Raw genomic sequence first — 26,636 nt, 5'->3', positions numbered from 1 at the left:
TTTCTCCTCCATTTTCATCCCTTCTACACAGCTGATTCTGTTTTGAAACCTACCTGGTATCTTGTAGATAATTAGCACCTTTTATGTTTATTAAATCATGCACGGAAGCATATGTCTGCAAAAATTAATTGGTGGGCACACCAAACATTGATTTGAATTGGGTTTATTTCTATTTATGAACTTTGTATGTTAACTGATAAAGAAAAATTATGAATTTCATTGTTTTCAGAAGCATCCTCACTTTACAGTATTTTTCTCAAGTCAATTAAACATTTACAGTAGTGTATTAAAATAGTTTTTGCTAGTAAACATTTAGAGATAATAGAGTGTGCCCTTGACACAGTTGGTTTTCTAAAGAGAGTGTACTGCAAAAACGGTTTGTCTTCAGACTCCCTCTCTCAAAAACTGTCATCCACTCTCATCTAAACAGCATAGGCAGGTAAGGACATGGGTCACACATTCTGTTGTGTTTAATTTGAGCTAACTTTTTGTGGAACATTAGAGAGAACCATACCTAAAGAGCAATGATTGACATTCGCAGCCTTTCTCCAGCCATATTACAGTCATGTCTTTTCCATCTTATTTTGATTGGCCAAAGCCTTTTCACCATATATATCTTTTCCATCTTATTTTGATTGGCCAAAGCCTTTTCACCATATAGGCTGCAATACTCATTTTTTTTATAGATGTATTTATTTACTTTATAATATCGCTTTAAAAGTATGTCCTTCCTTTCAGTTAAAATCGTTTGTATTGAAAACAAGAGCTTCTGTAGCAAGCCAGCTCCATTTTCTGTACGGAAAGTGGTTGGCAGTGCAGAAAATTATTGACGTGTTCTGTCTTTAGAACTGTTTAGTAATCAGACTGACAGAAATCTATGTCATCAATAATGTGATTTTCAGGAAGACTATGGTACTACCATTTAGTTCAATCTTTAGCTACTCTCTTGTGTCCTGGGCTTACTGTGTAGAGATGTATGCAGAAAATTCAAACATAATTCACCGAGACAAAGATCTAAGTGGAAGGCTTGACAGCTAATTGTGGTATGCAGTTTAACGAAGGGCAGGCTAATCGTATTTAAAATATCATGTATTATTATACTGTTTTTATTGGGCAAAATCTTTAACATTTTTTTTAAGTGGGTGATGTTTGCATATATGGGTTTTGCAGGCTTGCACTCATAGAAAAACCAACTGATAAGGAGACCAGTAAAGGCTGGCTGTATAATAATTTAACCACAGGAATCAAAGGAGTTTATCATAAAATGATTGCTTAGACACCCTTTTTAAAATGCTGTAAAGTAATTAGTATGCAACCGTGCTAATTGTTTTGTTTTCGAATGGCATAAAGTCTTAGCAAAGTGATTGCTTTTAATAGTGAACTATAATCTTTTAAAATATGTTTGCGATGTGCATGTGAAAAAGATCAGAATTGGGTAAGTCTTGTTAGTGTCTGCTAATGTATTAAATACCTTGCTGTTATGCATAGTTTATAATTATGTATGTGAATAAACATAGCTGTATTTGCCAATTACCTATGCAAATTCTGCTTTTGCTCAGTTGTGTTGCAGAACGCTGTACCTTGCTAATACTTATTCTATTCTACAGGTCTAGCAGACAGGTCTACCAGACAGGGTCTGCCAGTTTGTAAACCATAAATTCCTGTAGTCTCACATTCCCAATGATCCCGATAGCCAGAGACTATTTGATTTTATAGGATGCCTGTAGATTACATTCGGGAGTTTCAGTTTTTGTATTCATGGCAAGACTGTGATACATTTTGTAACCAAAATAATAAGGTGAGCAATCAGTAATTCAGACGAGTGCTACATATTTGTGTGCATTGTGGATTTTATTATTAGTATAAAAGATTTATATACAGTAGCAGTGCAGCGCTGACAATAAGACCTAAATTGATTAATAATAAAAAATGTCCATCATAATGCAGATGTAAGTCCGATCAGATGGAACAGATATAATAGAAAAAGCCGATAGTCCTTGAGGGTCCCTGGTAGGTAAACCTTAATAATGGTGATCAAAAGAGAAGACACAAGGGAAGATTCTCCACCGCCACACCAAATAAACTGCCTCTTCCCAAATGTTTTGACCTCCCATCAGGAACAGCCAAAAAGTGCAGTAAGGATAACACCATAGGTTATCATAGCAGAACTTCCAACCTTTATTGCAATGGCCAAAGAACAAAGGTATACTGCTCAGGCAAGCAATCCAGATCAATCCACAACAGGTGCAAGCTCTGGCTCACCACCACACACGATGCAATAGGAAGAAGTGTCAGCCGCACACCGGAGGATAGATGAATATAGTGTGTATTTATTGATCCATACAAAACACCAGGACATGAATACAGGACATGTTAATGCGTTTCACACGATCTCCTGCTTAATCATAACTAGAGATGAGCGAATCGAAGTATCCGAAGTGGAATTCGAGTCGAATATCGGAAAAATTTCGATTCGTGCCGAATCCGAAAAACAGCCTAATTCGGACGCGCGAATCGAAATTTTTCCGAAAATGGCGGCTGACATGTGCGGCGACGGAGCGGGGATGTCGGGGAAGGCGCGCAGACAAGGCGCGCTGCCCCATAATGCATTCCTCAACGACATGTGATCGCATCAGCCAATCAGCAGCCAGCCAGCCAGCACTGTGTAATGGTCGAGGTATATATAGCGGCCATTTTGGAAATCTTCATTTGCCTGCAGTCATTGAACAGAGGCAGACCGCTCTGTACTAGGGACAGGGACAGAGTTAGGGCCACAGAAACGAGAATTGGGGACAGAGAGAAGTTACTTAGGGACAGAGAACCATTACTCAGGGACACAGACTTGTTAATGAGGGCCACAGAATCGTTATTTAGGGACAAAGAAACGCTAGTTAGGGCCACAGAATTCATACTCAGGGACAGACAGAATTGTTACTCAGTGCCAGAGAATTGTTACTTAGGGCCACAGAAACGTTATTAGGGCCACAGAATTTTTACTCAGGGACAGACAGAATTGTTACTGAGTGCCAGAGAATTGTTACTCAGGGACAGACAGAATTGTTACTGAGTGCCAGAGAATTCTTAGGGCCACAGAATTCATTCTCAGGGACAGACAGAATTGTTACTCAGGGACAGACAGAATTGTTACTGAGTGCCAGAGAATTGTTACTCAGGGACAGACAGAATTGTTACTGAGTGCCAGAGAATTGTTACTCAGGGACAGACAGAATTGTTACTGAGTGCCAGAGAATTGTTACTCAGGGACAGACAGAATTGTTACTGAGTGCCAGAGAATTGTTACTCAGGGACAGACAGAATTGTTACTGAGTGCCAGAGAATTGTTACTCAGGGACAGACAGAATTGTTACTGAGTGCCAGAGAATTGTTACTCAGGGACAGACAGAATTGTTACTGAGTGCCAGAGAATTGTTACTCGCACAGACACAAAATTGTTACTTGCACAGACACAGAATTGTTACTCGCACAGACACAGAATTGTTACTCAGGGCCACAGAATTCATACTCAGGGATAGACAGAATTGTTACTGAGTGCCAGAGAATTGTTACTCAGGGACAGACAGAATTGTTACTGAGTGCCAGAGAATTGTTACTCAGGGACAGACAGAATTGTTACTGAGTGCCAGAGAATTGTTACTCGCACAGACACAAAATTGTTACTTGCACAGACACAGAATTGTTACTCGCACAGACACAGAATTGTTACTCAGGGCCACAGAATTCATACTCAGGGACAGACAGAATTGTTACTGAGTGCCAGAGAATTGTTACTCAGGGACAGACAGAATTGTTACTGAGTGCCAGAGAATTGTTACTCAGGGACAGACAGAATTGTTACTGAGTGCCAGAGAATTGTTACTCGCACAGACACAAAATTGTTACTTGCACAGACACAGAATTGTTACTCGCACAGACACAGAATTGTTACTCAGGGCCACAGAATTCATACTCAGGGATAGACAGAATTGTTACTGAGTGCCAGAGAATTGTTACTCAGGGACAGACAGAATTGTTACTGAGTGCCAGAGAATTGTTACTCAGGGACAGACAGAATTGTTACTGAGTGCCAGAGAATTGTTACTCGCACAGACACAAAATTGTTACTTGCACAGACACAGAATTGTTACTCGCACAGACACAGAATTGTTACTCAGGGCCACAGAATTCATACTCAGGGACAGACAGAATTGTTACTGAGTGCCAGAGAATTGTTACTCAGGGACAGACAGAATTGTTACTGAGTGCCAGAGAATTGTTACTCAGGGACAGACAGAATTGTTACTGAGTGCCAGAGATTTGTTACTCGCACAGACACAAAATTGTTACTTGCACAGACACAGAATTGTTACTCGCACAGACACAGAATTGTTACTCAGGGCCACAGAATTCATACTCAGGGACAGACAGAATTGTTACTGAGTGCCAGAGAATTGTTACTCAGGGACAGACAGAATTGTTACTGAGTGCCAGAGAATTGTTACTCAGGGACAGACAGAATTGTTACTGAGTGCCAGAGAATTGTTACTCAGGGACAGACAGAATTGTTACTGAGTGCCAGAGAATTGTTACTCAGGGACAGACAGAATTGTTACTGAGTGCCAGAGAATTGTTACTCGCACAGACACAAAATTGTTACTTGCACAGACACAGAATTGTTACTCGCACAGACACAGAATTGTTACTCAGGGCCACAGAATTCATACTCAGGGATAGACAGAATTGTTACTGAGTGCCAGAGAATTGTTACTCAGGGACAGACAGAATTGTTACTGAGTGCCAGAGAATTGTTACTCAGGGACAGACAGAATTGTTACTGAGTGCCAGAGAATTGTTACTCGCACAGACACAAAATTGTTACTTGCACAGACACAGAATTGTTACTCGCACAGACACAGAATTGTTACTCAGGGCCACAGAATTCATACTCAGGGACAGACAGAATTGTTACTGAGTGCCAGAGAATTGTTACTCAGGGACAGACAGAATTGTTACTGAGTGCCAGAGAATTGTTACTCAGGGACAGACAGAATTGTTACTGAGTGCCAGAGAATTGTTACTCGCACAGACACAAAATTGTTACTTGCACAGACACAGAATTGTTACTCGCACAGACACAGAATTGTTACTCAGGGCCACAGAATTCATACTCAGGGACAGACAGAATTGTTACTGAGTGCCAGAGAATTGTTACTCAGGGACAGACAGAATTGTTACTGAGTGCCAGAGAATTGTTACTCGCACAGACACAAAATTGTTACTTGCACAGACACAAAATTGTTACTTGCACAGACACAGAATTGTTACTCGCACAGACACAGAATTGTTACTCAGGGCCACAGAATTCATACTCAGGGACAGACAGAATTGTTACTGAGTGCCAGAGAATTGTTACTCAGGGACAGACAGAATTGTTACTGAGTGCCAGAGAATTGTTACTCGCACAGACACAAAATTGTTACTTGCACAGACACAGAATTGTTACTCGCACAGACACAGAATTGTTACTCAGGGCCACAGAATTCATACTCAGGGACAGACAGAATTGTTACTGAGTGCCAGAGAATTGTTACTCAGGGACAGACAGAATTGTTACTGAGTGCCAGAGAATTGTTACTCGCACAGACACAAAATTGTTACTTGCACAGACACAGAATTGTTACTCGCACAGACACAGAATTGTTACTCGCACAGACACATAATTGTTACTCAGGGCCACAGAATTCATACTCAGGGACAGACAGAATTGTTACTGAGTGCCAGAGAATTGTTACTCAGGGACACCTAATCGTTGAATTAAATAGTATGTCAGACAACATGCAGAGGAGTGGCAGAGGAGGCAATGTTTTAGGAGCGAGCAGACGTGGCAGCAGAGGAAGGGGTCGAGGCAGCAGTATTCGCAGCCAGAGGCCAGTGCTCCCGGTGTCATCCAGCGGTCGTGTCTCCACCGACAACCCTGCCGTCATTGATTGGTTGGCTCGGTCGTCTTCCTCTTCCCAGGTCACCTCTGACACCTACAGCCAACGGTCGGTGGGTACGTCAGACACAACCGTTAGTTGGCATGGCCCGGGACCAAGCCCACTGAAATCACGTGTCCTCTACCTGCCCCTGTCCTTTGCTGTTCCCTCACCAAGCGAAGTATCGCATGCTGTGGGCTCAGCCCCACTGTACAGTGAGGAAGAGCTAACAGAGGGCGGTCAGGAACGGGGGGAGACATCGGCCTTTTCAGCAGCCAAGCGAACAAGTACTGGCGAGGAGAGTGGCTCGGTAGCCGGTCTAGAGACAGGTCTGTCTCCTGACCCAGACGCAGCCGAGGGGGCTAGTAGTGAGGCGGAGACCCTACTTGATGATGAGGAGGTTGATCGCACTTGGCAGCCTCGTCGTCATCAGGCAATTTCTTCCGCATCATCAGGAGAAGAGGGTGGCAGCTTGGCAGCGAGCAAAACAGTCGGTGGGTTGCCCAGGAGACAGCAGCAGGGTCGCATCAGTGTCAGTGGAGCCAAACGTCCACGGAGTAGAGCACCAGCTCCACTGCAGCCTACCACCACGGCCAGTAGTGGTGCCGTTGCGCACGGAGGAAGTAGCAGTCAGCCAGTGAAGAGTAGCGGGGGCAAAGTTTCCTACTCGGTGGTGTGGCAATTTTTCCTCAAGCCGCCCGAGGAAGTAAACGTAGCCGTATGTCGACTATGTGGCCAGAAATGCAAGCGTGGCCAGGGGGCCCATGTTGGGACTACAGCGTTGCGTCAGCATATGCAGCGTCACCATTCGGTGGCCTGGGAAAACCGTGATAAACATACGGCGGTTCTGCCTGCCCCAGCCCCCGCTCCATCACCCGCTCCGTTACTTGCTCCGTCACCCGACGTCGTCAATCGCCCTCTATCAGCCAGTCAAGGCTCCAACACCTCTGCTGAGGGGAGTTGTCGCTCATTGGCATCTTCCGCTCGTTCAGATGCTCCTTCTCCTGCTACTCCTCTTCTCGGATTCCGTCAACAGTCTTTCTTGGAATCCGTATCCAAGAGACAACAGTTTGCGAGCACGCACCCGACGGTGCAAAAGCTGAACGTCCTCCTGTCCAAGTTGCTGGTGCTGCAGTCCCTCCCTTTCCAACTGGTGGACTCAGCACCTTTCCGAGAAATGATGGCTTGTGCCGCGCCGCGGTGGAGAGTGCCAAGCCGTCATTTCTTTGCCCAAAAGGCAGTGCCAGCCCTGCATTCACATGTAGAAGAGATGGTGGGCCAGTCTTTGAGCATGTCGGTCTCTGCCAAAGTGCACGGCAGCGCCGACGTGTGGAGCTGTAACTACGGTCAGGGACAGTACATGTCATTTACGGCCCACTGGGTGAACGTGGTGCCGGCACAGCCGCACCAGCAACTTGGACAGGTCACGACGCTTTTGCCTCCACGTTTGCACGTCCTTGGTCCAGCAAGCATGTCCGCCTCTACCACCTCTTTTTCCGCCGTGTCCTCAGCCGCCACCCCCGTGCCAAGTCCCATTACCCGACCGGCATATCACATGTGCAGGGCGCAACGGTGTCACGCTGTGCTGCACCTGGTATGCCTTGGCGAACGTAGTCACACAGGGGAGGAACTGCTGAGTGTAATGAACAGAGAAATCGACAGATGGCTGTCTCCGCGCAAACTAAAAATCGGAACCATGTTGACTGACAACGGAAAGAACATGGTGTCTGCTCTGCGTCAAGGAAGGTTGTGCCATGCGCCATGCATGGCTCACGTGTTCAATCTGGTTGTCAAGCGGTTCCTAAAATCCACCATCCCACTGCAAGACATCCTTAAAATGTCACGTAAACTGTGCATGCATTTCAGCCATTCCTACACCGCAAAGAACACCCTCATTGAGCTGCAGCGGCAGAACGGAATTCCACAGCATCGCCTGATCTGCGACGTTGCAACAAGGTGGAATTCAACCCTACACATGTTAGACCGCCTTTACGAGCAGCGAAAGGCCATCACCGATTTCCTGATGTTACAAGCGGATAAAGGTACTCCCCTGTGTAACTTAGATGTCAGCCATTGGCAGCTCATGCGTGACACCTGCCGCTTGCTCAGGCCCTTTGAGGAGGCCACGCTATTCGTGAGTCGGCAGGACTATGGGATGAACGACGTCATTCCTCTGTTGCACGTCCTGGAACAAATGCTGTTAACAATGGCTGGTCAGGGTGCGGTAGACGTGGCGCACAGATCTCAACGCCACATGACCCCTGTGGGGGCAGGACAGGAAGAAGAGGAGGAGGTAGAGGAGGACATTTGTGCTCAGGAATTATTGAGTGAAATGGGTGGTTTTTCCACTCAGCGGACAGGAGTGGAGGAGCAGGAGCATCTGGTAGAGGAGGAGGAGGAGGAGACAGAGGACCCAGACGCACCGTGGCAGTATGCTGTGGAGATGGAGGCAGGGAGTCCCTCGCATTCCTTGGCACAAATGGCCCATAGCATGCTCGGTTGCTTGCGTAGCGACAGCCGAATAATAACCATCAGACAGAGGGATGACTTTTGGCTGTCCACCTTGTTGGACCCTCGCTACCGGTCCAAAATGGTGGCCTTTTTCACACCTGCTGAGAGGGAGGCCAAAATTACGTACTATAAAAACCACCTATGTAGTCAGTTGGTCTCTGCCTTTGTGCGCCAACGTCCATCCTCAGACACTGTGGGCCCTGTGCGCTCGCGTTCCGCTGGCATGGCAGCAGGGGAGGGGTGGGGTGGTAGGAGCAGTGGCAGCTCCACCAGCAGCGGCTGCCTCAGTCTGCAGTCGATGATGAGTAGCTTTCTTCACCAGCGCAGTGAGGAAACTACTAACCAGCCGCAGCAGCAGCAGCAGCATCAGGTGGACCTGGAGCAGGAGCTCAAACAACAGGCTTGGGCCTACTTGGACAGCACCCTGCCAACCGAGGTAGACAATCCCCTTGACTACTGGGCAACGAAACTTGACCTTTGGCCCCAACTACCTGAATTTGCCCTTGAAAGGCTGTCATGCCCGGCCAGTAGCGTGGCATCGGAGCGCGTGTTTAGTGCGGCAGGAGGTATTGTAACTCCGCGGAGGACACGACTGTCCACCCAAAGTGTGGAGAGACTCACGTTTGTGAAAATGAATCAGGCGTGGATTAGTCTGGATTTCAAACCACCAGTTCCTGACACAACTGACTAAATCCGCCATGAATCATGCCTCAAACATGTGCCACTTTCAGGTCTCCTCACACTGCTGGTGTGTTTAATTTTTTGACATAGGGTGCTGGCAGATTACGGGCCTCACATAGCTGCTGCCAGGCCCCTAATCTGCCATAGGCCCCTATATACCGCCTCCTCATGCTGCTGCTAGGTCCAGAGTCTCTCATGGGTCCCTGTACGGCCTCCCATTGCTGCTGTCTCCATCGCCACACTCTGCTGCCATGTGCCACTTTCATGTCTCTTCACACTGCTGGTGTGTTAAATTTTTTGACATAGGGTGCAGGCAGATTACGGGCCTCACATAGCTGCTGCCAGGCCCCTAATCTGCCATGGGCCCCTATATACCGCCTCCTCATGCTGCTGCCAAGTCCAGAGTCTCTCATGGGTCCCTGTACGGCCTCCCATTGCTGCTGTCTCCATCGCCACACTCTGCTGCCATGTGCCACTTTCAGGTCTCTTCACACTGCTGGTGTGTTAAATTTTTTGACATAGGGTGCAGGCAGATTACGGGCCTCACATAGCTGCTGCCAGGCCCCTAATCTGCCATGGGCCCCTATATACCGCCTCCTCATGCTGCTGCCAAGTCTAGAGTCTCTCATGGGTCCCTGTACGGCCTCCCATTGCTGCTGTCTCCATCGCCACACTCTGCTGCCATGTGCCACTTTCAGGTCTCCTCACACTGCTGGTGTGTAGAATTTTTTGACATAGGGTGCTGGCAGATTATGTGCCTCCTATAGCTGCTGCCAGGCCCCTAATCTGCCATGGGCCCCTATATACCGCCTCCTCATGCTGCTGCCAAGTCTAGAGTCTCTCATGGGTCCCTGTACGGCCTCCCATTGCTGCTGTCTCCATCGCCACACTCTGCTGCCATGTGCCACTTTCAGGTCTCTTCACACTGCTGGTGTGTTTAATTTTTTGACATAGGGTGCTGCAAGATAACGGGCCTCACATAGCTGCTGCCAGGCCCCTAATCTGCCATGGGCCCCTATATACCGCCTCCTCATGCTGCTGCCAAGTCCAGAGTCTCTCATGGGTCCCTGTACGGCCTCCCATTGCTGCTGTCTCCATCGCCACACTCTGCTGCCATGTGCCACTTTCAGGTCTCCTCACACTGCTGGTGTGTAGAATTTTTTGACATAGGGTGCTGGCAGATTATGGGCCTCCTATAGCTGCTGCCAGGCCCCTAATCTGCCATAGGCCCCTATATACCGCCTCCTCATGCTGCTGCCAGGTCCAGAGTCTCTCATGGGTCCCTGTACGGCCTCCCATTGCTGCTGTCTCCATCGCCACACTCTGCCATGTGCCACTTTCAGGTCTCCTCACACACTGCTGGTGTGTAGAATTTTTTGACATAGGGTGCTGGCAGATTATGGGCCTCCTATAGCTGCTGCCAGGCCCCTAATCTGCCATAGGCCCCTATATACCGCTTCCTCATGCTGCTGCCAGGTCCAGAGTCTGTCATGGGTCCCTGTATGGCCTCCCATTGCTGCTGTCTCCATCGCCACACTCTGCTGCCATGTGCCACTTTCAGGTCTCTTCACACTGCTGGTGTGTTAAATTTTTTGACATAGGGTGCAGGCAGATTACGGGCCTCACATAGCTGCTGCCAGGCCCCTAATCTGCCATGGGCCCCTATATACCGCCTCCTCATGCTGCTGCCAAGTCTAGAGTCTCTCATGGGTCCCTGTACGGCCTCCCATTGCTGCTGTCTCCATCGCCACACTCTGCTGCCATGTGCCACTTTCAGGTCTCTTCACACTGCTGGTGTGTTAAATTTTTTGACATAGGGTGCAGGCAGATTACGGGCCTCACATAGCTGCTGCCAGGCCCCTAATCTGCCATGGGCCCCTATATACCGCCTCCTCATGCTGCTGCCAAGTCCAGAGTCTGTCATGGGTCCCTGTATGGCCTCCCATTGCTGCTGTCTCCATCGCCACACTCTGCTGCCATGTGCCACTTTCAGGTCTCTTCACACTGCTGGTGTGTTAAATTTTTTGACATAGGGTGCAGGCAGATTACGGGCCTCACATAGCTGCTGCCAGGCCCCTAATCTGCCATGGGCCCCTATATACCGCCTCCTCATGCTGCTGCCAAGTCTAGAGTCTGTCATGGGTCCCTGTACGGCCTCCCATTGCTGCTGTCTCCATCGCCACACTCTGCTGCCATGTGCCACTTTCAGGTCTCCTCACACTGCTGGTGTGTAGAATTTTTTGACATAGGGTGCTGGCAGATTATGGGCCTCCTATAGCTGCTGCCAGGCCCCTAATCTGCCATAGGCCCCTATATACCGCCTCCTCATGCTGCTGCCAGGTCCAGAGTCTCTCATGGGTCCCTGTACGGCCTCCCATTGCTGCTGTCTCCATCGCCACACTCTGCCATGTGCCACTTTCAGGTCTCCTCACACACTGCTGGTGTGTAGAATTTTTTGACATAGGGTGCTGGCAGATTATGGGCCTCCTATAGCTGCTGCCAGGCCCCTAATCTGCCATAGGCCCCTATATACCGCTTCCTCATGCTGCTGCCAGGTCCAGAGTCTCTCATGGGTCCCTGTACGGCCTCCCATTGCTGCTGTCTCCATCGCCACACTCTGCCATGTGCCACTTTCAGGTCTCCTCACACACTGCTGGTGTGTTACATTTTTTGACATAGGGTGCAGGCAGATTACGGGCCTCACATAGCTGCTGCCAGGCCCCTAATCTGCCATGGGCCCCTATATACCGCCTCCTCATGCTGCTGCCAAGTCTAGAGTCTCTCATGGGTCCCTGTACGGCCTCCCATTGCTGCTGTCTCCATCGCCACACTCTGCTGCCATGTGCCACTTTCAGGTCTCTTCACACTGCTGGTGTGTTAAATTTTTTGACATAGGGTGCAGGCAGATTACGGGCCTCACATAGCTGCTGCCAGGCCCCTAATCTGCCATGGGCCCCTATATACCGCCTCCTCATGCTGCTGCCAAGTCCAGAGTCTGTCATGGGTCCCTGTATGGCCTCCCATTGCTGCTGTCTCCATCGCCACACTCTGCTGCCATGTGCCACTTTCAGGTCTCTTCACACTGCTGGTGTGTTAAATTTTTTGACATAGGGTGCAGGCAGATTACGGGCCTCACATAGCTGCTGCCAGACATGTAATCTGCCATGGGCCCCTATATACCGCCTCCTCATGCTGCTGCCAAGTCCAGAGTCTGTCATGGGTCCCTGTATGGCCTCCCATTGCTGCTGTCTCCATCGCCACACTCTGCTGCCATGTGCCACTTTCAGGTCTCTTCACACTGCTGGTGTGTTAAATTTTTTGACATAGGGTGCAGGCAGATTACGGGCCTCACATAGCTGCTGCCAGGCCCCTAATCTGCCATGGGCCCCTATATACCGCCTCCTCATGCTGCTGCCAAGTCTAGAGTCTGTCATGGGTCCCTGTACGGCCTCCCATTGCTGCTGTCTCCATCGCCACACTCTGCTGCCATGTGCCACTTTCAGGTCTCCTCACACTGCTGGTGTGTAGAATTTTTTGACATAGGGTGCTGGCAGATTATGGGCCTCCTATAGCTGCTGCCAGGCCCCTAATCTGCCATAGGCCCCTATATACCGCCTCCTCATGCTGCTGCCAGGTCCAGAGTCTCTCATGGGTCCCTGTACGGCCTCCCATTGCTGCTGTCTCCATCGCCACACTCTGCCATGTGCCACTTTCAGGTCTCCTCACACACTGCTGGTGTGTAGAATTTTTTGACATAGGGTGCTGGCAGATTATGGGCCTCCTATAGCTGCTGCCAGGCCCCTAATCTGCCATAGGCCCCTATATACCGCTTCCTCATGCTGCTGCCAGGTCCAGAGTCTCTCATGGGTCCCTGTACGGCCTCCCATTGCTGCTGTCTCCATCGCCACACTCTGCTGCCATGTGCCACTTTCAGGTCTCTTCACACTGCTGGTGTGTTAAATTTTTTGACATAGGGTGCAGGCAGATTACGGGCCTCACATAGCTGCTGCCAGGCCCCTAATCTGCCATGGGCCCCTATATACCGCCTCCTCATGCTGCTGCCAAGTCTAGAGTCTCTCATGGGTCCCTGTACGGCCTCCCATTGCTGCTGTCTCCATCGCCACACTCTGCTGCCATGTGCCACTTTCAGGTCTCTTCACACTGCTGGTGTGTTAAATTTTTTGACATAGGGTGCAGGCAGATTACGGGCCTCACATAGCTGCTGCCAGACATGTAATCTGCCATGGGCCCCCGTACCGACTCCTCATGCTGTGACGTTGCAACAAGGTGGAATTCAACCCTACATATGTTAGACCGCCTTTACGAACAGCTAAAGGCCATCACAGATTTCCTGATGTTAAAAGCGGATAAAGGTACTCCCTGTGTAACTTAGATGTCAGCCATTGGCAGCTCATGTGACACCTGCGCTTGCTCAGGCCCTTTGAGGAGGCCACGCTATTCGTGAGTCGGCAGGACTATGGGATGAATGAGGTCAAATCGGCCATGGGCCCCCGTACCGCCTGTTCACGCTGATGCTGGTCCCACAGTGTGACCTGGGTCCCTGTACGGCCTTCCATTGCTTCCACTCTGCCATGTGCCACTTTGAAATCTCCTCACACTCCTGCGGTTGTCCATTTTGTCATAGGTTGCTGGCAGATTACAGGCCTTCCATAGGTGCCACCAAGCCCCATATCGGACATGGGCCCCCGTACCGCCTGGTCACGCTGCTGCTGGGCCCATAGTGTGACCTGGGTCCCTGTACCGCCTCCCATTGCTCCCACTCTGCCATGTGCCACTTTCAGGTCTCCTCACGCTCCTGCTGGTTTCCATTTTGTCATAGGTTGCTGTATGGCCTCCCATTGCTGCTGCCTCCACCGCCACACTGTGGCTCCAAACACTGGTTTTGGCCCCGTGACTGGCCAAAGGAGTGAAGTGTGCAGTGATTCTAAGATCGACGGCACTCATCTGCATGTCATACTGACAGACAGTATTATTTCTCTTCCCCAGCAGACTCCAAGGGCATTTAAATTAAAGGTACAGTGTTCTGCACTAATATTAAGTCTCTCTGAAGCCTAGAAACACCCTTTTTTAAGTTAAATTCACAGCGAATTTATTCGACTCGAATCGAATATTGTCCACGAATTCGCCGAATCAGTCGAATCGAATTTTTCATTTCTTCGCTCATCTCTAATCATAACCATTAAGCATGAGATCGTGTGAAACGCATTAACGCCCTGTATTCATGTCCTGGTGTTTTGTGTGTCCTATGGATCAATAAATACACACTATATTCATCTATCCTCCGGTGTGCAGCTGACCCTTCTTCCTATTTATCGCAATGGCACCACTCTTAATGGACAAACCAGCTCCAGCCAAAAGATAGCAATAATCCAGCATGTAGACCAATGGAAAAAAGCCATCTTATAGTATAGTAAATTAGTGCAAAAATAATTTAAATTCAAGAAATACATTCACATTTAACAGCTTAACCAGATACACCCCACCCTAAAGCAGAAATACTGCTACAGCGCGGCAGGGCTTCGCAAAGTAGAATGTGTATATACACGTGATTTGCATTTCCGGGTAGGGGGTGCACATGACGCCCTAGCCAGAATGACGGGAAGAAAAAATTGTGGAGAAGGCTTGGAACAGCTCATGATCCAAAGAACACAACATCATCTGTAAAACATGGTGGAGGCAGTGTGATGGCATGGGCATGCATGGCTTCCAGTGGCACTGGGTCATTGGTGTTTATTGATGATGTGATAGAAGACTGAAGCAGCCGGATGAATTCTGCAGCGTTTAGAGATATACTGTCAGCCCAGATTCAGCCAAATGCAGCAAAGTTGATTGGACGGTGCTTCACAGTACAGATCGACAATGATCCAGAACACACTGCAAAAGCAAACCAAGAGGCTTTTGAAGGAAAAGAAGTGGAATATTCTGCAATGGCTGAGTCAGTCACCTGATCTCAACCCCATTAAGCATGCATTTCACTTGCTGAAGGCAAAACTAAAGGCATAAAGACCCACAAACAACTGAAGACAGCTTCAGTTAGAGCCTGGCAAAGCATCAGAAAGGAGGAAACCCAGTCTTTGGTAATGTCCATGGGTTCCAGACTTCAGGCAGTCATTGCCAGTAAAGGATTCTCAACAAGATATTAAAAATTAACATTTTATTTATAATTATATTCAATTGTCCAATTACATTTGAGCCCCTGAAAATGGAGGGACTGTGTATAAAAATAGTTGCAGTTCCTAAAATTTGTACTTGATATTTATGTTCAACCCCTTGAATTAAAGCTGAAAGTCTGCACTTCAAATTCATTTGGATTGTTTTAATTTATTCTGGCGGCATACAGAGCCAAAAGTATGTGTGTGTGTGTGTGTGTGTATGTGTGTACATGTATGTATGTATGTGTGTATATATATATATATATATATATATATATATATATAAATGAAACCTCATACATCTAAAAAAATTCCAGAATAAAATACACCCCCAAACGCCAATAAAGTCTTCCCGAACTTTCTGTTATTAATGCATGCATTTATGTTTCATTCAAGTCGATAAAGCCATTTGGTAAGAGGCAGTTTATTTGGTGTGGCGGTGGAGGTTCTTCCTTTGTGTATCCCTCTTTTGATCACCATCATCTAAGGTTTACCTATCGGGGACCTCATGGACTGATCGGGCTTACATTTGCATTATGATAGATATTTTTTATTATTATGCAATTTAGGTCTTATAGTTAGCGCTGAACTGCTATATAAATATTGTATAAAAATAATAAAATTCACACCGCACACAAATATGTAGCACACATGTCAGAATTGCTGATTGTTCACCTTATTATTTTGGCCATGAATACAAAAACTGAAAATCCCCAAAGTAATCTACAGGCATCCTATAATAATTCAATTCAAGTCTTATAGTTAGCGTTTCGCTGCCATCTTATTTTTCTGATTATATTGTTACCTATGATATTGTGCTAGTGGCTTTCTCTTATTGTGATATTTGTGCACTAGAGTATTTATTTATGCATGTTATATGTCATATAGGATTTATATAGCGCCAACAGTTTGCGTAGCGCTTTACAATATATAGGTGGACCGTACAATACAGTTCAATACAGAAGGAATAGATCATGGAGCTTACAATCTAAAGGAAAGGGGTAGGTGGTTCAAAAGGTGATAGCTGCAGGGGATGATCTGATGGAGGTGACTCAAGTACAGTTCTTAGGTGGAGGTAGGGTAGGTTTCCCTGAATAAGTGAGTTTTCAAAGATTGCCAAAGAAGGACAGAGTGGAGGCTGACAGGACATACTGGGGTAGGGAGTTCCAGAGGATGGGAGAAGTTCTGGAGGTGAGCATTTTAATGATAGCTCCACTTTAAAATAAAGGATGAAGAGCCAGGGGATCCTGTAGCGATTTATGCAACTTTGCCATTTATAGTTACAAGTCTGCATGCCCCCTAGTTCTTCCATAGGAAGAAGTGATAAAAAAAAGCATTTTAATGGTTGCTAACTATAAGAAAATGAAATCACTTTGAAGGCAGACTAATGCAGTAAACTGTGACTAACTGCAACTGTAATTTTTATAATTAATTTCCCCTTACTGTTCACAAACTTGCTGTTAAAACTATATTTAAGGCCTTAAAGTGGAACCAAAGAGTAATATAAAAAAAAACGTGAGCATGCAGGCTCTTTAATGTAGAAGAGACATGCATTTTTTTTTTTGCATGTTGAACCACCAATCCAGAGTGCTCACTGCTACCAATTAGATTCAAAACTGATACTTACATGCATCAAGCCCACCATATGTGAGACAGCAAGGAGCCTACCGAGGTTTTGTTGGGGTACCACTCTCTTGCATCATAAATATTCCAAATGTTTACATTTCACTGGAGCGTACCTTCAAAACACGATAATTCCATTCAGAATGTCATTCTATGCCAACAAAAGTAATATTTTTTTTTTGTTTTATTTTTAGAATAAACTAGGTGACCAAGGAAATCTCAGTGACCTAGTAAACCTAATCTTAGCAGCAGCAGATGGTAATAAAGATGGACATGTGTCGCTACCAGAGGCCAAGTCTGCCTGGGCACTTCTACAGCTAAATGAGTTTCTACTGATGGTGATCTTGCAGGACAAGGAGCACACTCCAAAGCTACTCGGCTTCTGTGGTGATTTGTACATAACAGAGCGTGTGCAATACACATCACTCTATGGAATAAGTCTACCATGGATCATCGAAGTATTTGTTCCACAAGGACTAAGGAAACGCATGGACCAGTGGTTCACTCCATCATGGCCAAGGAAAGCTAAGATAGTCATAGGTCTTCTAGAGTTTGTAGAAGACATTTTCCATGGTCCCTATGGAAATTTTCTTATGTGTGACATAAGTGCCAAAAACTTTGGTTACAATGACAAATATGACTTGAAAGTGGTTGATATGAGAAACATTGTCGCTGAAATGAACTTGAAAGAATTAATCAAAGACCGACCTTGTGAAGTTGATGTTGACTGTGTATATGGTACTGACTGCAGCACTGTGTGTGACCAAAGCAAAAAGAGATGCACTGCAGACATAACCCAACCAAATTTAGCAAAAATATGCCTGTTGGTAAAGGACTACCTGCTTCGAGGTACCCCTTCCGAAATTCAAGACGAGCTAGAGAAACAGATCTACTCATGCATTGCCCTAAAAGCTGCTACAAATAACATGGAGATGCAACATTCATTAATTTTAAACAATCTTAAAGCCCTTTTATGGAAGAAGATATCCCATACTAATGATTCGTAACACCCAATGTCTCGATTCCATCAGCCACTATCAGATAAAAGCACTTGTGTGTTGATATGTCTACTTTATTTTTTACAAACATTTTTTTTATCAAAATGTTGAATCCTTTGGTTTGGGAAATATTGAAAAATGAAACAAGATAGTATTCCTCCTTTGGGGCTATCAATGTGTCAGTTACAGAAACTGTTGGTATGTGAATGCATATTGTCATTAGACCATTGCCATCCCATTGATTCTTGTTCCTCTGCAGTGATTGGTGGACTGGGTCTGTCTTTGCATTGCGGGACATTGGTAAAAGTTTGTCTCTCGTCTGGTCTCACCTCATTCTATACTTTCAGGATGTTACAATGCTGTGAAAATTGCCTCCTAAACTTCTAATGGTGGAACTGAAGGCATTTTTATACTATTAGCTATTATTTTTTTTTTTTTATTTTTTTTTTAAGAACGCTGGCCAAAATACCACTTCTGCCATAGTGTGGTTGAATAAAAGCTGCTGTTTTAATGTGTGGAACTAAAACAAAAAACTCAAGTTTACTGATACGTTAGCATGGAAAATTTGCACACTCCTATTCAGAACATAAGTAAACGCTAACTTGTCATTAAAATGTGGACTGTCAAATGCGTGGTTAAGGTGTTATTAAACTGTGATTGCATTTTTTTTTCTATGATCATGATATGGTTCCATTCCATAGGAGCTTCCTATAAAAGGAGAACTGTGGGGCCAATCAGATTTCTTTGTCCCTTGTCAGATCTACTTTACAGAAATGGTAGTCAGCTCTGGTTGTTATGAGTGGCACTTCCCTCTTCTTTTCTCTCACAGTGCCTATTCATACTCCTTAAAATGTCCCACATTTTGTTAGGTTACAACTAAAAAAGGAAATGTATTTTATTGGAATTTTATGAGATAGACCAACACAAAGTAATTGTAAAAGTGGAAGGAAAATGATAAATGGTTTTCAAATTTTTTTAAAAAATACCTGAAAAGTGTGGCGTGCTTTTGTACTCAGCCCCCCCCCCTCGAGTCAATACTTTGTAGAACCACCTTTCGCTGCAACTATAGCTGCAAGTCTTTTTGGGTATGCCTGTACCAGTTGTGCAGATCGAGAGAGTGAAATTTTTTTCCCATTCTTCTCTGCGAAATAGCTGAAGCCCTGTCAGATTGGATGGAGCGCATCTGAACAGCAATTTTTAAGTCTTGCCGCAGATTATCAATTTGATTTAGGTCTGGACTTTGAGCCATTCTAACACATGAATATGCTTTGATCTAAACCATTCCATTGTAGCTCTGGCTGTATGTTTAGGGTTGTTGTCTTGCTGGAATATGGACAGTGGAGAATGGCTCCATCCATCTTCCCAACAACTCTGACCAGCTTTCCTGTCCCTGCTGAAAAAAAGCATCTCCACAACATGATGCTGCCACCACCATGTTTTATGATGGGGATGGTGTGCCCAGGGTGATGTGCAGTGTTATTTTTCCGCCACACATAGCAGTTTGCTTTTAGGCCAAAACGTTAAATTTTGGTCTCATCTGATCAGAGCACCTTCTTCCACATATTTACTGCGTCCCCCACATGGCTTCTTGCAAACAGGACTTCTTATGGCTTTCTTTCAACAATGGCTTTCTTCTTGTCACTCTTCCATAAAGGCCAGATTTGTGGTATGCAGGACTAATAGTTGTCCTGTGGACAGATTTTCCCACCCGAGGTGTGAATCTCTGAAGCTCCTCCAGAGTTACCTTGGGCCTCTTAGCTATATCTCTAATTATTGCTCTCCTTGCCTGTCAGTTTAGGTGGACTGCTGTGTCTTGGTAGGTTTGCAGTTGTACCGTATTCTTTCCATTTTCAGATGATGGATTGAACAGTGCTCCATGAGATGTTCAACGCTTGGGATATTGTTTTATAACCTAATCCTTCTTTAAACTTCTCCACAACTTTATTCCTGACCTGTCTATTGTGTTCCTTGGCCTTCATGATGCTGTTTGTTCACTAATGTTCTCTAACAAACCTCTGAGGGCTTCACAGAACAGCTGTATTTATACTGAGATTAATTGCACACAGGTGGACTGTGGAGGTGACTTCTGAAGGCAATTGGTTCCACTAGATTTTAGTTAGGGGTTATCAGAGTAAAGGGGGCTGAATACAAATGCACACCACACTTGAGATATTTATTTGTAAAAAAATGTTAAAACCATTTATCATTTTCCTTCCACTTCACAATTATGTGCCACTTTGTGTTGGTCTATCACATAAAATCCCAATATAATAAATCCACGTTTTTGGTTGTAACATGACAAATGTCAAGGCATATGAATACTTTTTCAAGACGTTGTATATATTGCTGCCACTTCAGCATGCAGTCTTATTATTCACTAGCTATCTTGCAATGTCATCTGTTAACGTGTGAAGTGGTCACTCTACACAAAACTGATATATGTTATGCTAAAATGAATTGAGGAGGAGGAGCAACCTTTTGAGACCACAATCAAGCTCAGAATGCTGGTGAAGGAAGAGGTAGAAAATGTTTCCTAGATTATTTCATCAGCTTCTAACTAAAAAATTAAATATTAGTTATTAGGTTATGCTGAAGAATTTGACTTACTACCAATATAACCGTAACCACTACAATCATAAATTACTTGCCACTTTGCCAGTGTGGGTTTTTGCAGGAACCAGCTGGTTACCTTTTCTCTGATACTTCATCTTCTTGGATGGGGGTAGGTCTTGTGTGAAGCAGAAGCACTTGACTGCCTCTTCCTAAGTGTAAGAAAGCCAGCAGCTCAAAATTGTGGCGGAAGACAGAATTTCCAAGAGCTACAAGTGTGAGACTCACCAGCCAGCGCAAGCCAGTGCACTAGCAAACAGGTAGGTATTTCAGGATTGTAAATGTTATTTTATTTTATGTTTTTAAATGATTGCATCAAAAGAGGAGCTGCAGACATAAAATCAACAAACATTGATGCTCCTTAAAGTGAACCTGCTTTGCCTACACAAGGCAAAGTTACAGGTTTATTCTAATGCCAGCCCCAACAGTAGCAACACATACTTATCTTCTGTTTGTCACATGCCCCCCCCCCCCCCCCAAACTAGAAGTACTGGGTGGTTTTGATTGTACCCAGAAGCTAAACAGAAAAGATGTGTAGCAAAGGTGTTATTTGCCTCGGGTGGAATTGCAATTCAAGTGAGCTTGTTGCCTTACCTGGTATGGGCAAAGCACAGATTGACCATAAAGTTTATATAAGAATTGATGAAAAGATTTTGTAGCTTTTATTGGAAAATTGAAGAGGACACATATAACACATTTCCTATTTATGCTAATTAAGATGCTACAATAAAAGGCAGTGCATCATTAAAATGCAGTTACAGAAACAAATTGCCAATCTGTGGTTTAATTTAAGTGCCATGCTTAATTTTGCCATTAAAACAGCTACAGGCAAATATACAAAAACACCCTTTAGTGTGCTAATATGTTTCTTCAGTCATGAAATAATTCTTTAGTTTAGCCAGTGTAGTTACCTAAAAACAATTTAGCTAAGTCAGTTTAGCTGCTCAGTGCAGATTTAACATAGACATCAGGCTTGAGGTGGGAGTACAAGCTCTATATGATATTGGGTGAACAGAAGGGATCTAATTCCTTCTTTGCTGTGTAGTCAGCCCAGTACCCTCACCACTCCTCTGCTATGCAGTCACGGGGCCTGGTATCCTCACCCCTCCTCATCTGTGTAGCCCAAAACATTCACTCTTCCTCTGCTGTGTAGTCATAAGGCCCAGTACACTCAACGCTCCTCTGCTGTGCAGTCAAAAGGCCCAGTACCTCCACCTTGCATCTGCTTTGTAGTCTAAAGGCCTGGTATGCTCACCTCGCATCTGCTGTGCAGCCATAGGGCCCAATACGCTCACCCCTCCTTTACTGGGCAGTCATATGGCCCAGTACATTCACCCTCCTCTGTTGTTTAATCATACAGCCTTGTACGCTTACCCCTCTGCTGCTGTGTAGTAATAAGGCTCAGTATGCTCAACTCTTCTCTGCTGTGCAGTGATATGGCCTAGTACACTCGCCTCTCCTCTGCTATGCAATCATGGGGCCCAGTATCGCTCACTCCTCCTCTGCCATGTAGTCATAAGGCCCAGTATGCTCACCCTTCCTCTGCTTGTGCAGTCCTATGGTCCAGTAAAATCATCCCTCCACTGCTCTATAGTCATATGACTAAGTATGCTTACCCTTCTTCTGCTGTGCAGTCATACGACCCAGTATACTCACCCCTCATCTACTGTGCAGCCCAATAGACTCAACGCTCCTTTGCTGTGCAGTGATAAGGCCCATTACACTCACCCCTCCTCTACTGTGTGGTTATACAGCCCAGTATGCTCACCCCTCCTTTGCTGTGCAGTCATACGGCCCAGTTGGGGCAGTTGGATCACTCACAAGAGTGTGCATCATATCACAAATTATGGTAGGTAACACACATACACTTTTTGCGTTTTGGCTGCATACAATGAAGGAAATAAGTATTTGATCCCCTGCTGATTTTGAATGTTTGCCCACTCACAAAGACACGATCAGTCTAAAAATCAAATGGTAGGTGTATTGAGACAGAATAGCAACAAAAAATAACAAATTATGCACTAATTTGCATGTTCATGAGGGAAATAAGTATTTGATCCCCTTCACAAAAGATGATTTAGTACTTGATGGCAAATCCATTGTTGGCAATCACAGAGGTCAGACGTTTCCTGTAGTTGGCCACCAGGTTTGCACACATCTCAGGAAGGATTTTGGCCCACTCCTCTTGGCAGATCCTCTCCAAGTCATTAAGGTTTGGTGGCTGACGTTTGGCAACTCGAACTTTCAGCTCCCTCCACAGTTTTTCAGTTTGATTAAGGTCTGGAGACTGGCTAGGCCACATTAATGTCCTTCTTGTTGAGCCACTCTTTTGTTGCCTTGGCCATGTGTTTTGGGTCATTGTCATGCTGGAACACCCATCCAAGACCCATTTTCAATGCCCTGGCTGAGGGAAGGTGGTTCTCACCCAAGGTTTGACGGTACATTGCCCCGTCCATCAACCCTTTGATGCGGTGCAGTTTTCCTGTCCCCTTTGCAGAAAAATACCCCCAAAGCAGAATGTTTTCACCACCATGTTTGACAGTTGGGATGGTGTTCTTGGAGTCATAGGCAGCATTCCTCCTCCTCTAAACACGGCGAGTTGAGTTGTTGCCAAAGAGCTCGATTTTGGTCTCATCTGGCCACAACACTTTCAACCAGTCCTCCTTGCATCATTCAGATGTTCAGTGGCAAACTTCAGCTGGGCCTGGACATGTGCTTTCTTGAGCAGAGGGACCTTGCGGGCATTTCAATCCTTCTCGGCGTAGTGTGTTACCAATTGTTTTCTTGGTGACTGTGGTCACCAGCTGCCTGGAGAATATTGACAAGATCCTCACGTGTAGTTCTAAGATGATTCCTCACTGTTCTCATGATCATTGACACTCCACGAGGTGAGATCTTGCATGGTGCACCAGACCTAGGGAGACTGACGGTTGTTTTGTGTTTCTTCCATTTGCGAATGATTGCACCAACTGTTGTCACCTGCTCACCAAGCTGCTTGGCGATAGTTTTGTAGCCCAGTCCAGCCTTGTGTAGGTCTACAATCTTGTCCCTGACATCCTTGGACAGCTCTTTGGTCTTTTCCATGGTGGAGAGTTTGAAATCTGATTGTTTGATTGCTCCTGTGGACAGGTGTCTTTTATACAGGTAACAAAATTAGATTAGCAGCACTCCCTTTAAGAGACTACTTCTAATCTCAGCTTGTTACCTGTATGAAAGACACCTGGTAGCCAGAAATCCTGCTGAATGATAGGGGATCAAATACTTATTTCCCTCATGAACATGCAAATCAGTGCATAATTTGTTAGACATGCATTTCTTTTGAATTTTTTGTTGCTATTCTGTCTCAATACACCTACCATTCGATTTTTAGACTGATCATTTCTTTGTGAGTGGGCAAACATTCAAAATCATCAGGGCATCAAATACTTTTTTCATTCGCTGTATGTAGCAGTTGGTCTGAAATGTTAAGGAAATCTGTGCTGTTTAGGCTGAACTGCTGTAATACTGACACTCAGTGGCTGAATATCTCCTTGCCATGGGAACTCTGCCATACTGAAGTTTCTATCTGCCAAACCCAGCTCTGATGAAGAAGGGAGCACCCTTCGAAACACGTTAGCCTTCATACCCCCCCTTTTTGAGTTACCTGTAACCCTGTTTGGATTATGGTTACTTATGCCTGTTATACAACCATTTTGTGAGTATATTTCCTTATTAATAAAATTAGTCACTATTTATTGAGGTAATGCGCAAGGTTTGTGCGCTCTTTCTTTCATCTTCCTCTACAGTTTTATTAAGCTTCCCCAGCTTCATGATAGAGCTGCACAACCTCTGATCACCAGTGGATGAATACACAACACGCTGCTTGTCACTAACGCCTGTTTGATCTGAGTCCTTGAGCGCAGGAGATAATGGATCTTTGGTGAGGTTTCCTTTTAAACCTAACTCCAGGCAAACCTTTTTTATGTACTTGGAAAGAGTCAAAATTTTCTATAAGGTTTTCATCTTTTAGTATCTCTCTGGAGAGATTTAACTTTACTGCCTGTCCTTCCAAGAAATGGCTATATTTTACATACAGAAATCAGGTGGTATACTACAGTATAAAGAACATTAGCCTTATTCAGTAATGAGTTCTTGCAATGGCCTATAGCAATCATTTGGAATTTACTCCACTGATGTCAGATCAGTACAAATGCATGGTTTTAGAGTTGCTGCTTTAGAATATAAGAACAAGAGCTCCATTAAATAGAGCTTCATGTATATTAATAATTTAAAAACATCAGACTATTTGCTTTAGTAATATTATAATCAAAGATCTGTCAATGTAGTATTAATGGTGGTTTTGTCTAAAAGAAGAAGCGCTTGTAATTTCACACAATGCTAACTCTCCTAAATTTTAATATTTTATTAAATGTGCAAACGTTCCTATTGAAAAACCAATGATTGCCAAGCTGTTAAATGCGAAGTTCACCTTTTCCGTAAAAAGCCTGTGCAGTCAAGGGGCCCCAGTAGGTTATAGAAAAACTGCCATTTGGTAAAATGTTTATTAATGTATATGGTCTTTCCTGCAGGCCATTTGGACCTTCTTGGAAGTCTGGCTGAAAAAGTTACAAAAAGCAATCCCCATGTCCTGCTTTGTTGCTAGGATGCAAAAACCATCACTGTAATGTTGGGAGTGAGTGTCCACCAGTTTTCATTTCCTAGCAACAAGGCAGAACGTGAAGATTGCAAACTAGGAGTTCTCAGGCCAGGCATCCAGGGGGCCCAAATGGCCTACAGGTATAACAATAAAAGTAATAAACATTTTACAAAGCTGCACAGATTTTTAATCTATTTTTATTAGAAATTTTGTCAAGTACAAAAACATAAAACATATACAGTATCCAAAAAGATAGCAAACGGTCTGCACATTTTTTAAACAACTTATGGGGAACCTTGACTGCATAGACTGCTTTCTGGAAAAGGTGAACTTAATCTTTAAATATCAACTCCAAGCATGATATTAAAGATGCAGAATAATTCAAGTGATACTAATGGTTCAGCTTAAAAAAAAGTCATTAACATTGCACAGAGCAGTCTGATCCTCCTCCTCTTGGGTTCCCTGCCAGTGCTCCTGACCCCTCCCTCCTGCTGAGTGCCTCCAGAGCTCACTCCTGAGTCATCTCTGAGGCCCCCCTGCTGTATCTCAGCCAACAAGCAGGGAGAGACCCAGGAGATCCACTGCTCTTGTGCATATCGCTGCATCAGGATCGGGCTAAGGTAAGTATTGGGAGGGTGAGGGGGGAGCTGCACTATGAAGGTTTTTTACTTTCATGCATAGAATGCATGAAGGTAAAAAACATTCAGCCTTTACAACCACTTTAACCACTTGCCTACCAGGTACTTATACCCCCTTCCTTACCAGGCCAGTTTTCAGCTTTCCGCGCTGTTGCACTTTGAATGACAATTGCGCAGTCATGCAACATTGTACCCATATGAAATTTCTATAATTTTTTCCCCACAAATAGAGCTTTCTTTTGGTGGTATTTACTCGCCGCTGGGTGTTTTATTTTTTGCCCTATAAACAAAAAAAGATTAAAAAAAAAGTTTTTCTTTGTTTCTATTATAAACTTTTGCAAACAGGTAATTTTTCTCCTTCACTGATGTGTGTTGATGAGGCTGCCCTGATAGGCGGCACTGATGAGGTGGACAAATGGGTGGCACTGCTGGGCACTGACTGGTGGCATGCTGGGTGGCACTGATGGATGGCAGTGCTGGGCTGCACTGGTGGGTGGCAGTGATGGGCACAGGTGGGTGGCAGTGATGGGCACCGATCATCAGTGCCCTGATGATCGGTGCCGATCCCTCCTCTGACAACTGCCACCGCTGTGACAGTGTGAGGAAAGTGCAGCCGATAACCGACAATTGTATTTCCCAGTGATCAGTGTGTCATTGGAAATGGCTGATCATGTAGTAAAAGGCCGCTGTGATTGGCCTTTTACCACATCACGTGATCAGCTGTGTCCATAGGACACAGCAATCATGAAGATCACCGGGGGCGCCCAAGAGACCGTGTTCTGGGAGGACATCAT

General features: G+C 45.3%; 1 protein-coding gene across 6 annotated transcripts in view; it reads left to right on the top strand.

The window, feature by feature from the left end:
• DIPK1A (divergent protein kinase domain 1A) overlaps positions 1-18,586 on the top strand; it is a 199,342-nt gene extending 180,756 nt beyond the window's left edge. For all 6 annotated transcript variants that reach the window (XM_089668953.1, XM_089668948.1, XM_089668951.1 and 3 more), the window contains one exon: positions 17,155-18,586. In XM_089668953.1, the coding sequence (XP_089525079.1) occupies positions 17,155-17,967 (813 nt within the window). In that variant the 3' untranslated portion in view covers positions 17,968-18,586. The remainder of the gene's footprint in view (positions 1-17,154) is intronic.
• The last annotated feature ends 8,050 nt before the right edge of the window (positions 18,587-26,636 follow it).

Source organism: Staurois parvus, unplaced genomic scaffold (assembly GCF_062004578.1).
Source record: "Staurois parvus isolate SC_StPar_1 unplaced genomic scaffold, SC_StPar_1.0 ptg000066l, whole genome shotgun sequence".
NCBI lineage: Eukaryota > Metazoa > Chordata > Amphibia > Anura > Ranidae > Staurois > Staurois parvus.
The sequence above is the reverse complement of the archived record's forward strand: the minus strand, read 5'-3'. Positions and strand labels throughout refer to the sequence as shown.